Source organism: Anopheles maculipalpis, chromosome 3RL (genome assembly GCF_943734695.1).
Source record: "Anopheles maculipalpis chromosome 3RL, idAnoMacuDA_375_x, whole genome shotgun sequence".
NCBI lineage: Eukaryota > Metazoa > Arthropoda > Insecta > Diptera > Culicidae > Anopheles > Anopheles maculipalpis.
In genome coordinates this window covers 57658256-57671658 of record NC_064872.1, presented here as the reverse complement: position 1 = coordinate 57671658, position 13403 = coordinate 57658256, and the positions used below count along the sequence as shown (strand labels likewise).

The following is a 13403-nucleotide window of genomic DNA, read 5'->3' as shown; positions in this document are numbered from 1 at the left end:
TTGTACGCCTCAGTCTTGGTTTTCAATTTATTACAATACAATACAGTATTATCTATGGTTATTTTAATGCTGATATTACTAATCAACGAGGAACTGTAATTTGTAGCCAATTAAGCCGCTCACGCTGAATAAAGTGGCGCTATCTATCGGATGATAGCAGAAGCGTCGGAAAGCGCTCTGTTGCATTGGAATGTATTCACAGTCGCTATTGCTTGGAGATCAATATGATTGACAGGGATCTTGCCTGTATGCTATTGGTTTGTTTTTTTTTTTCATGCTTGAAATGATCATTAAAGGAGAGATCCTCCTGTTGTAAGTAGCCTCAGTGGCTCATACGTTATACAACACTAATTGTGATTAAACTTCTTTTTACAACAATATAAACCCGCTATTTATAGCAAGAAAGAAAAGAAATGAATGAATGAACATTTACCAGCATATGCACTTTATCAGTTAGGAAATGATGTGTGAATGTAGTTGTAGGTTCGTCTCGATAAAAAGCTGGGCTACCGAATTAGAACGTGATACAACCAAACCAAAAAAAAAAACGAAACCGTATTGTGATTAATCCACTGCGCTCTGTAGCATATGAACCGTGTAACAACAATAGTGCGTAAGAAGCGAAACGGAAAAAAATGTTGTCCATTTCCCCCAAAATATGAGGTATCATTGCCGTACAGAGAAAGGCCTTTTTGGATCGCTTGTCTTTTGTCCTGTAAATAGAAACGCAGCCAGTCAGCCAGCAAGCAGCAAGCAACGTTGTCGGGATTGAGATTTTTTTTTAAATTCAAAACAACTACAAGCGAACCTCAGCCCTCTCCCCATCTCTCAAACAATCTCCATCACGCGCAATAATTGTAACTGTAATGACGACCAAGCGGCGGTCCAAACGCAGCAATGGAGAAAAAGGTGATGATACCAAAAGGAAAACAATTTTGCTTCTTCCTCCTAGTAAAGAAAAAAGACATAATTGTTGTTAATTATTCGTCACGATTAACACATCCGAACCATGACTGCTTTTTTCTTTCCTTTCCTTCCAGTGACTTCAACACAACACCATATTTTAAATAATGTTTTAGCTTCTTTTTGTTTTACTATGTTTCCATTACAGTGAACCATGTTTAGAAGTAAATTTGTATAGAGTATAGTTTCTTTCATACTAATTTTTTATATCCGTTTTGCTGCTACAGCTTTCTCTTTTTCGCGTTTCTTCTCCAATAATCTCTAAGTAGTGGTTTCCTGTTTTTGTTTGGTTATTTTTTTAGGATGAGATTTTATGCCTTCTTATTAAAGGGGAGAGATACATTGAGAAAGAAAATTTGTTAAATTTTTCTTGAAAAATAACAATAGAATAACTAGTTCCGTATGCCTTTCAGGTGTATTCTTTTGAATAAAGATCTCTATGTAATTGGAAGTACTTCTTTGTGAAAAGTTTTCATCCAGGATAAGGCTTCTGTTGTTGAAGAAAAAAATGTGGAAATAAATTTTTAAATCAATACCTTACTGACGTACATCTCGCCCTTTAGCTACGCTTTCATACATAAATTGTGAAACAAGTTTTTTATTCATCAAATCCTATTTTAACCATTCCCGTTTCTGCTACTGTTTGATTACGCTCGTAAGTTTATCACGTGGCAACATTATTTTCAGGATGCGTAGCTTAATTAACTAACTAAGGCAAAGAAAAGGTGTTAAACACTTGGTTTGTTAACTTTTCATGTGTAAACAACAAAAAACAAAACAATGTAAACGCTTTGCGGAAAGAATGAAGTGATATTTAAGTAAAAGGAACAAAGAATATTACAGTCATACCGCCGTTTCGTACTCGGAAAATAGTATAAAACAATTTCGTGGTGCACTTTTGTGATGTGTTGCGGTAAATACATTTATTGCACGTGGCACACTCCTATATGTTGTGATTTGAATGCATGGATAAAAAAAGTATAACGATTATTCGTTGCTTCCGTTACCGACGATGTGCTGCTTTATAGTATTAATGTATAGGTTTTTTGTTGTTGTTGTGTGGTTTTAATCGATATAAATCACTTTAAAAGGCTTTCACAGGATATACACTATGTACGCTACTTCTACGACTATAAGTTAACATTCTAACAGATTACATTTTCTAACCACTCACAACCACAACATCGACCGTGTGGTAGTTTAAGCGGTTGTGAATCCTTGTGTTAACGCGCGCACACACACACACACACTTGGCAGCATTTATACCGGGAACGAGATTATAAAGATTTACTACAAGTTAGAAACAGTCACACAATCACAATTATTGTCGGAGAAAAAAAGGGGTGGTTTTCGAGACATTGCCGGCGGGTAGGAGGCCCCGCAGTGAAATGGATTTCGATCCTTTAAAGCTCTCGTTGAATAGAAAAACGGAACAGGTGATACAAAACGGGGGTCAGTCGGTAAGTCAGTCAGTTTAGGGTGGGTTAAACAGTGCAAGAGATTCACAGACAGACAGAGTCACGGTTAGTTGCGAGTTTAAGGCTAAAGGGGGCTTGATGATGATGATCCCACCTCATTCCCCATACGTAGGTTCGAGAGGGTCGAAATGATCTTAAAGATACTTCCAATTATCGAATCAGAATGAACCGTCACTCGAAAAGTAGAACAATTTGATAAAATATTTTAAAAACATGAACAACGATTTAAATTCATTTTTTAATGTTCGTTAATAGAGGTATCTTGGAATTCGATCTCTTTATAACAAGTGTAAACGATGCGTCAAGCAATATTCGATATACGTGGATTTCTCTCGCGGACTGTACCCTGACAGCACAACTTTTTAATTGTGCTGAGAGTTTAAGCCTGTGGAACCGTGGATAATCTCACTGTGTCGGGCTGGTTTTTGGAAGACCCTTAAAGTTCGTTTCCACGCTCGTCGTACCTCGAAGCTATACACTTTTTTCCATTTTTGATATCTGTTTCATCATCATTACCCCCGGGGTGCGAAATAGAAGGGCACAAGGAGCTACAGGACTGTGTTTTAGAGCTGAATGAGTTGAAAACAATGTGCACTGTAGCGATAGATCACATTACATATAATTAATTAAGAAACAAGAAACACGATAGGATTTTAAAAGGCAACCGTTTGCATCGTGTTGGGAAGCGTGCGTGTGTTTGTTGATATTTTTGAGTGAAACGCGTACCCACCAACATTAGTGAACAATCTACTAACTATTTACTAGTGCATTTTTTTAAACTATATATCATAAATAACATGCAGCTTTTCCATTTCCACCGATCAACCAATTTTGGTCGCGTGGAAACATTCTTCTTTTAAACGTTTTATAAAAAAAAGATTTCTTCACTTTACTGTATTATTTTTTGTTTGCCTATGTCCCCTTCAGCTTTTGAGCATTGGATACACATATTAACAAGAAGTAATTAAACACTCATCAAATTATAACAAACAAAACATTCGCTGGACACGATAAGAAACGCTGCTTATCACAAAATGATCGCTACCTTCTGTAACAAAAAAAAAAACACACACACACAATTCCTCCCGGGGCCCGATTTAGGCCATCAATTTTCTACGGCCCTCATCACCACCGAGCAGCACGGACGATGAGCATCAGAGCTGCGGATAGAACTGGTACGAGGTGGATGTGGTTGGGTTGAGCAGGGCGTGCCGTTGCCGCTGTTTGCGCTGTTCGGTCATCTGCAAAACAGTTTTCAATGAGAACTCACCTCTCTAGAAAGTGATTTAACCTTTAACTTACCTTATTTTCCAGCTCCATAATCTGCGTCATTAGTTCGCGCACTGCGATGTGGTTCGTTTCGAGCAGATTCTTCAAACTTCTCAGCTCAATCTGCTCTCCATCACCGTCAACTGCGGCCAGCGACATGGCTCGCAGCCGTGGAAACCAATCTTGTATGTTTGCCTTTACCATCGCGTGCACATAGCTTTCCGGGCCAGTAAATTCGGTTGGATCTTTCACCTTCACCAGCACAATAAAGTACAGATAGTGCCACATGTTGTGCTCGTTCTTTATGTGCTCCTCGAAGCTAACCGTTTTGTTGTCGAACGCGGAACGGTTCAGTCCACAGATGAAGCAGGTATTTTTCAGTATCAGCTCTTTCTGCTGCTTTTCGCTTCTCAGATCGGCAAACGTGTCGATGATCACACCGAAGATCAGGTTCAGCACAATAATGATGACGATGAAGAAGAACAGCAAATCGTAGATAACGCGCGGTACGAACAGTGTTTCCTTTCTGCTCGGTGCACGCAGTATGTCACCAATACCACCACCGTTCCTTAAACCTTGGTTGAGCGTCGTGATGATGCACATAATCATTGAATCACATCCACGTTCCTTCATATCACCACCATCGCTTGATTCGAGTTCACTGCTTGCGGATGTGGGAAGCTTCGAACAGGTTTGCTGAACCACTTGCTCCACTATCACGTCCGGTGGTACCATGTGGCTTACGGTTGGCTCTCCGGTACAATCGGTATCCCCGATGGCGCTGGCAGAAGCTGCATTGTACTCTTCATCGACCGGCACGAGGAAATCGTCCCGGAAGAACATGTACCCAATAATAGAGAACATGTAAACGAGGATCAGTGCAAGGACGGCAGTTAATATGATCGAGCGCCCGTTTCGCGTCACCGACCGGATCACGTTGAGAAGCGTTTCTTCTCGATACACCACATCGAACAGCTGGAAAAGAGAGAAAATCGAGATGTAAGTAAACGCTTCAGAAATAAGTATTTAAAGTGTACAAAGCACTACTTACCAAAATGGAGAAGAAAAATGGATGCAACAGTACACCGAACACACAGAACAGAAGATAAAAGAAGTGGTAGAGCAGCTCCGCATCCGTAATGATCGACACAAAGTGTTTTTCCAGCGTACCATAATTGCCCATCAGGCTGATAATATGTACACCCTTCATGATGACGGTGATGCACCCGAGTAGCCAGAGGGTCGGTTCTGGACCGCAGGAAAAGATGAGCCTTAGTATTAATGCTACCACGAACGTCCGAATGCCCGATTGACGTGGAAGAGTAATTACGATCGCTAACGATACCAACATTACGATCCAGATTAGCGACGAAAGATGAAAGCTTAATTCTGAGAAGGGCAGAGAGAGAGACAGATCACAACATCAGGTTAGAAAGTGCATGCCTCTAGAAGTTTCGCAAATCTATTTGGGGGTAGTTGGCGGCACACTGGTTAAGCTCGAAGCATGCTGGAGCAATCTGGAACAGTTTGGAGCGATAGAACAGACTGTTTCTCATTCGTACAATGCACTGAGAAGCAGTCAAAAGTAGTCCAGATTGATCCGGAGTAATTAGGAGTAGCTGATCTGTCCTGAACTATGAGAAGTAATCCAGAAGAGTTCAGAAGAGTTAGTAGTTAGGAAAAGGCAGTTGCAGTTGCAAACGCCAATAGTCCGTAGCAATCCGAGTCGGCGAGAGTAGTTTAGAGTATAAAAGAGTACCGTATTGCCAAAAGTGCCATAATAATCTTTACTAAGGGTTTTTTTATTCTATGATGGTGCGAAATAAGCTGGGAGTAGTCAGAAGTAGACTGAAGTCTGGAAAAATTAGGAGCAAACATAATAACGCTTTCCTTCTCTATCAGCCTTATTATCCTTACCTGGAAGTGCATTCTCGAAGGGATAGAAAAACGCCACAATCAAGTTGATCAGCACGGCCAAATTGAACAGAATGTTGCTCCACAGCGACATGTAACTGCTCACCCAGAATAGGGCCGGCTGACCACGAAGCTTCTTCTGCCATTTCATTTCATTGAACATCGCCTCGTGCCGATCGAAGAAGTCTGCCACCTTGCTACCCTGATCATCCCGCTCCGCCGTATTCAGCACACGCACCTTCGTATCCTTGGTCAGGTATTCGCAGATCTCCGGTATTGGAAACACGATCTGCTCCAGCGTACGATCATGTCGAACGATTTCGATTTGTGCCGTGTGTGTTTGATAGTACAGAAGGGCTTGATTCGTTTTGCTGTTTGCTTTACTCGTAGCGCTGTTACTACTACTGCTACTGGGCGGTCCACCACCAAGACTGCTCGGATTTGCACCAGGGAAGGTGGGCACACTGGGCGGTGCGGCACTATTACCTGCAGTACCACTGTTAAAACTATCAATCTTTAACAAACCCGCCAGCTCTTTATTATGCTGTGCCAGCTGGTGACACAGGATGTAGATGTTGTGTCCGACTTCCTTCGGGGAAACTCCGACATCATCATCATCGTGCCCATCGTCACCGAGATCGTGCCGTAAGCTTCCATATCCATCATCACTTGACCCGCTACCGCCTGTTCCTCCACCACCACCGACTCCACTGCCACTTCCTCCTCCATCACTCTGATTTAGTAGCATCAAAATGTTCTCATCCTGATGATACGCTCGGCACGCTACCTCAACCAGCTGTTTCGGATTCATGTTGGCTAGGATACGTTCCGCATTCTCACTATCACCACGTGACTCCATGATCGCCAAAAGCAATTTCGACGCATTATTCTTCAACTCCAACACCAAATCCATGCGATTCTTCCCTAGCGGATTGATATCGTTCAAAATAAGCGCCGTAATAATATCCAATCCGTTCGATTCGTGCGTTGCAATGCAGTTCTGATTATCGTGGCACGGTCCCTGACAGTACTCCGTCAGCGTTTCGAGCGTCTGATTAATCAGCGACACATTGTTCTCGTTGATGTAAAGCCCAAGCAGCCCTAGCCCACCGGTCGTTGAACCGCAGATACAATCCAAAAACATGAGCGTCTCCGACACAAGATTATAGTTTGTCTTGTTGTTCTGATTCCTCAGCAAGTTCTGCAACTCAGGATTGTGATTCTCGCACAGCAGCTGCAAAAAGCGCAAGATTGGTTGCATTACGAGCACCTTGTTTGACAGCTTATTATTCTCATCCTTATCCTTGTGCTTCTCGAGCTTTTCCGCCAGTATATCCTCAAGCGCGGAACTGCCAATGCTCATCAGAGAATTTTCATCTCCATTATCGGAACCAGTCCCGTCGGAAGTGGCCGCTAAGTTGCGCGCGTTTATGTACGACTGTTGCGTCATAAGGGCTGCATTTTGGAGCTCCTCCTTGAAGTCCTCCGTAATGACGATCCCGTTCACCTTGTTCACGTTCTTCCGCTGGCCAATCTTGTCCAAATCTTTCCCCTCAACCTTACTTTCGCTCGCCTTGTTCGCAGCCATATCAGACGTGTTCACCGTAACGGTCGACTTGATCTCTTGCTGGGCATCTTTCATCTTATCGAAAAACACTTTAAAGAACGATTGGCTTAGATCGTTGCTCAGGAACTTGTTGTACATCCCCTTCTGGATGATGGGATTTCCTCCCTCGAGCAATGCAATGCCCAGTTCGATCGCTTCAACGAAGATAGACGGTGAATTGATCGACTTTATGACCAGCTCTATCACCAGATCGCTTGCACCCTCCTTATCTAGATGATTCTGTACCTCGTGCAGGGTCCGTCCGGCCCGGATAAGATACTTAGCGCCTGGCCCGTGGGACACGCTAGCCATCGGTGAGCTAACTACCGTTGCTACGTTAACCGGTTGTAAAACGGCCGGTCCTACAGCTCCCGGTAGCGCTGGTATCGGTGCCTGAAGCGTAAAATCTTGCCCAAAGTAACGCTTCAGCAAAATTGTACGCAAATGATCACCCTTATCACCGTAATCACAATCAATCGTCATCATCTCTTTGAGTGTTTTCAGTATCTTCACGCACAGTTTCTCCTCTTTCTCTTCGAGCAGCTTCTCCGTGTGCTTTATAAGATGTCGGATGAAATCACCCGTTTCACACTTTTTGCGAGATTCCGTGTTGAGCGGGAAAAGCAGCTCGGAACGGTAAAGGATATCTACCAGCAGCGATTGTTCTGCTTCGACGAGTGGTTTCAGTTTATCCTCCAGCAGTGACACAATGTCCTGCAGACCCTCGATAATGCTACGATCCATACGCATAATCTGTGACTGGGATCGTTCCATTTTGGTTTGCTTCGTCACCAGCAACCATTTGCTCGTTTGGCGCGAAAGCATGGCCGTTTTATTGAACATCTTCACCACCTGGTTTTCGAGATCGATCGGGATGGCAATGCCGCGGGGTTTCGCCTTTTCGGACAAGGTGCGTATACAGTTTTCCACGTTAAAACGCTGCGATGGTGTGAGACCCTTGCATTGCGTGAGTTTGAAGGAATTTTGCAGGATCTTTACGAAGATGAGTTGCCTTTTCTGTTAGTAAATAAGATACAATAAACATTAGTAATTAGCAAAACTAGTTTATCGAATTCTTCAACTGAGATCTAGCCCTACAAAGATACAACATAAACTGTTTGATTCTACCACACTTTCGAGCATTAGCACCACAAATCGCTCCAATACTAAGATCACACATTGCCTTGCCTGACTGAGAACCAACTTCTTCAGCATCGGTAACCGAACCTCGTTCAGTGTATTCTGGCGCAATAGACGTTTAATTTGATATCGTTGACCTAAGATTAATCGATTCAACTGCATCTCCCAGGCACTAGACAATCCATCCTCTTCTCCACGCGGTTCTTCCAAAAGAGTTTGCTTCTTCAGAAGTAATAATCGTTAACCCTTGTATTCATAACATTATAACACACCCTCCCCCCTCTACTAACCTGTAAAGCCGTACTCTGGTCGGAAAACTGACTGTTGAAGAACGTCGTCAGTATGTTCATCACCTCATTGCAAACGTAGTTCTCCAGCTGCCGATTAGTGAACGAACCACCCTTCACCACATTGTTGATATCGATCAGGAACGACTTCTCGAACAGACACCACATATGGTTCGACGAGTAAATCTCCTTCACCTCAACCTCCGTGTCGATGTAGCAATGGCACAGGAAATCCACGTACGCTACCTTTACCTCCGGAATACAGTCCGGATGCGATATCATCGCCACAATATCGTCCAGCGCCAGCAAACTGTTGCACTTGATCTCCGTGTACACGTTCTTGCCCATCGTACAGCAGGCAAGCAGCTTTACCAGCTCGATATGATACATGAGCGGACTGGAATCGGCCAACGTACCGGCACTGTACGATCGCATTAACTCCACGAAATAGTTGAATGAACCTTTATCGTTGTAGAAAACGAGCACTTCCTCGCCTGCGTTGACAAGTTCCTGCATCACCATATCCTGACATTTGCGTATGAATTGATTCTCCGCCTTGATGATCGTCTGCAGGAACTTAAGGTACTCTACGTGACGGCCGTGTATTTCGATACAGTGCACAAAGTGTTGTACCACCTTATCGCTCACTTCATTGCAGAGGTTAAGGTTATCCTTGAAGATGGCGCACACCGTTTCAGCTTCCAGGATCTGTGTGAAATAGAAATAACGAAGAAGACAAAAACACCCCGATCGTTAGTTATAGTGTATTAAAAAATTGTAAAAAGTGATCTTCTTACCCCCGGATTTAAAAACAGATCCAACTGCTTGTGCAACAGTATCTGATTCTGTTGATTGCCTAAACAGAAGTTCTGCAGAAATTCGTGCGCCAATCGCATCAACTCATTCATCCGGTAATCATCCTTTTCGTCGTACGGGATTTGAAGCAAATCCAGCACCACCGTATGTACTCCAACGTTCCTCAGCAGTCGTTGTTCATGTTTGCGTGGCTTCACGAAACCATCCGGCCCAGTAGCCGTAATGCAGAGCTTGTTCATTCGTATCAATATCTGTTGAATTTTCTTGTACTCCAACGATTGTTCCGGATTTAGCTCCGGACCCTGATCGAAGTTAAGCTGCGATTCTTGCTTTACCAATTCCGGCTTCCCCTTCGTATTGCTCGCACCCGACTTACCACTTCCCGTTCCACCATCACCCTGCTCATTGCCACCCTTGCCTCCCCCGCCACCGCCATCGGCACCATCTCCGCCTTCACCACCACCAGCGAGCAAATCATCCGTCTGTTTCGATTTGTACACCCACAGTTCCGACTTTTCCACACTCTGCCGCAGTACGTCGAGGTCCGATTTGATCTGCTTGTACGACTCCACATCGCTGTCCGACACCAGCAGCTGCACCTGTCGGAAAGCGTGCAGCACCTCGTGACGTTGACTAAAGTGGCGGAAAAGGAGATGGAGCGCACCGGACACGAGGGCAGGATACTCGTGCATGATAAGATGCAACAGAACGCGCAGGAACGTACGCCCACCCTGTCCATCCAGGTCGAGCGGATTGTACGTGTCCTCGGTACAGCCAAATATGCCTTCCGCTTGGTATCCGATCGATTCCAAATCGATATTTTTCTGGCGCAAATTTATGTTTTCCGCTGTGGGTGGAAGATTGCTCTCGGTTTTGGACGGGTTACTGCTGCTGATGCCTTCCGTCATAGAGGTACTCTCGCTAGACATCGTTACATACCCTTCCGAGGTGGAGTCCGATGTGGTTGTAGTTGTCGTTTCCGTTGTTGTGTTGCTCAGCGTTAGTGAGACCTCGGAAGTAGTATCTCCTGCAATGCTATTGCTTTCTTCCTTCGGTGTACTTTCCGACGGTACTACGACCGAAACTGATGGCGACGGATCATTCACCGAGGAAGGAGCAACAGCACTAGGTTGAACGATTGTTGGTGCTTCAGGCACGATAACGGTTGGAGGAGCAAGTGGCATATTGGCAACGGTAGCTGCCGTCTGTTCATTTTCATCAAACTCACGCTTGAAGATCGATAGCAAACAGCTAATCCGATAGTCTAGACGAACGTCCAGGATGAACTGAAGGATTTCGATTATCTTTAGCTTGGTGTCCATCACCAGCGGGTATTCTTTCATCAGCTGGGAGACGGATTTACGGTGCTGTATGGTGGGTGACACAATGGCGGTCGAGATGGGACCGAGGGTAAGCGAAGTCATCACGGCACCCATATCACCGATGCGTCGCAATACGCCTCCTTCCGCTGAAAAAGCCATTGAAGAAATAGATTATTATTGATGTAAAATTTATAGGAAAGAATCAACGCTTAATGAGGAAAGGTGATCGTTTTGAATAGCTTTAAAAAATCCAATTTAAGGAAACATTGATTATTTTAACTATGGAATGTTGTGCAATCGCAGAACTTTATTTTAATTGAATTGTTTACAGTGTCAGACAATACAACAATGGTTTACCGAAAGGTAAGGAGCATAAAAATACTTTTAAAAAGTCTTTTCACTCAGCCTTGTAAAAGGCTTAAAGAGATATTTAAAAGCACAAAAAATATTATTTTCTCCTTCTCTGACAATACGGTGGAGAGTCGTCATTCTCAAATATAAATATTTTATGTCCTTCTCTATATATCTTCATATCGTGAGCAAAAAGTGAAAATTGATGTTTTTTTATTAGGTCTTCCCCAAATCAACAGTTGAAACACAACTTTGGAATAGACAGAAGAACCATACAGATTATGATGTCAAACACAGTGCTATCTGACCAGGCACCCACCGTTCAACCAGTTGTTAGTATAGCAGAAGTTGTGTTGTGCTTTATCTAACCATACAATCTGGCATAGATTCAATTAGTCCCGGGAGAGATAAGGAAAGGGTCCCCGAAAAGTGCGTTGCAAAAACCAAACGGTATATGCCATGGACATAGGAAGGTGGGTGGTGTTTTGGTGTAGATTATATCATTAGACGAGATGATGCTTGAGGATGATGTAGTTGGAACCAGATAGACTAAAATATAATTAATTCTATTTCATAAGCACATTACGCATCTAGAGGACTTAATTAATTTGCCAAGCAGTAAATTGCATAATTTGATAATAGAAATCAAGCCATTTGGACGGATACCTACGGATATCTTACATTATGTGTATATGTGTGTACAGCCATCGGCCATCGGGATTTGAGAAGGTGCAGTTTAGTGAACAAAATATTGTAAATAGATAATTTCAAAACAATTAAGGCAACTACTTCTACTAGCCAAACAGAGCACATCACATGCAACTCTAACCCAAAACTTACCATTACCAGTATCATTGGTACCGACAGGCCCACCGATGTTCGCTTCCGGGATGCTACCGGAGCGAAGCTTCGATGCACACTTTGTTGCTTCGATGGCAGCCAGCACGGCCACCGTTGAAGCGGACCGGTTAAGCTTTTTAGGCAACCCAAACTCTGTCGTTAGTAATCCCCCACTATCATTAGAATCTTTGCGAACGTTCATCTCCTTACTAGGCGCGATAGCCGTTGATACGCCACCGCCGCAACCACCGGCTTCGATTTGTACCGCGATACCGGGCAATGATGATGCCGTTCCCTTTTCGGTCGCTGCATTCCAATGTTTGTATCCGAAGCACCCGATGAGCAACGTCGCAAAATGTTAGTACATGGTGTGAGAATGATGTGTAAGTGGGGTATTCGTAGAAATTGTATGCGTGCAATGATAATGAGAATGTTCGACAGAAGAGGTACACACCACCAGCATGTTAAGAGTGTTAGAAATGCATTTGTAAAGCCCTGGTTAAATAACATATAATTTTAAAAGGCGAGCAATTGTAACCTCCACCATATACAGTAAGCTTTTGAAACGAAATAACAATCAATTTGTAACTTTGCTTCTATGCTAACATGAAGATTTGAACTTAACTTAACGGTAGTAATAAATTAAACAATTGCATTAAAATAGACACATATACACTTACAATCAATATGGCCGGTTGGCAGTCCCGTTCCGTCCGCTTCACTGCTCGACACACAGTCCAGTATGTTTAGGAGCGTTTTCGTGAGCCGCAACAAATCGCTAAAGCTGTAAAATCCAAAGTAGATGAGATCACGCGCCAGCTTAACCACCTCGAACGTCAGCTTGTTCTGATCCTGATCGGCAAACCACATCTTCGACACGACATGATTGCACAGATAGTCCTCCACGAAGGCGATAGTTTTGTTGAACCGTGCCCGTACCGCTTCCTTGTTGCTGTCCGGTTGCTTTTCGATGTCGTAACTGCGGATGGCGGAGGGTGAGATGCGTAAGATTCCCTTCTACAATTCCATTGGTGTCTGTACACCCACTGGCACTTACTCATTAATCGACATGACGGTTGGTATTTCGGACCAGAGACGCGCATACTTGACCGGTGTTACCGGTTCCTGTGGGTCGCGATCGACGTGCAGGTGTAGCATCAGTCGACAGAACGAAGCACGCAAATCGTACGGCACCGTCTTGTCCGACATGCAGCGCAGTATCAGATCGATGTCGAGGTGCGGGGAGAGATTGTTCAGCGCAAGGTACTGCCGATTGAGGCACATGTTGGAGAACAGGTTAAGCTGGTGGCGATAATAGTCGAGAATGGCCGTATCTACTGCACGTCCGATCTTTAATCCCTGTGCAAGTCGGCTCATCGATTTCGATTGCTGCAGAATAGATTCAAGGAAGATTATT

At 43.7% G+C, this 13403-nt stretch overlaps 3 protein-coding genes across 5 annotated transcripts in view; 1 reads left to right on the top strand and 2 right to left on the bottom strand.

Moving 5' to 3' along the window:
* The window catches only part of LOC126561609 (protein wech), a 374746-nt gene that overhangs the window by 32896 nt on the left and 328447 nt on the right, over window positions 1-13403 (top strand). The gene's annotated exons all lie outside the window — the stretch shown is intronic.
* The window catches only part of LOC126563378 (programmed cell death 6-interacting protein), a 292351-nt gene that overhangs the window by 123497 nt on the left and 155451 nt on the right, over window positions 1-13403 (bottom strand). The window lies entirely within an intron of this gene.
* LOC126561246 (inositol 1,4,5-trisphosphate receptor) overlaps window positions 3544-13403 on the bottom strand; it is a 437037-nt gene continuing 427177 nt past the window's right edge. Inside the window, exons 5-13 of one of the 2 annotated variants that reach the window (XM_050217202.1) lie at window positions 13044-13375; window positions 12655-12965; window positions 11987-12292; window positions 9455-10941; window positions 8661-9365; window positions 5628-8247; window positions 4762-5099; window positions 3744-4685; window positions 3544-3682 (exon numbers count right to left, since the gene is read on the bottom strand). In XM_050217202.1, coding sequence (XP_050073159.1) covers window positions 3596-3682; window positions 3744-4685; window positions 4762-5099; window positions 5628-8247; window positions 8661-9365; window positions 9455-10941; window positions 11987-12292; window positions 12655-12965; window positions 13044-13375 — 7128 coding nt within the window. In that variant the 3' untranslated portion in view covers window positions 3544-3595. The remainder of the gene's footprint in view (window positions 3683-3743; window positions 4686-4761; window positions 5100-5627; window positions 8248-8660; window positions 9366-9454; window positions 10942-11986; window positions 12293-12654; window positions 12966-13043; window positions 13376-13403) is intronic. The other variant, XM_050217201.1, reaches the window with a different exon arrangement.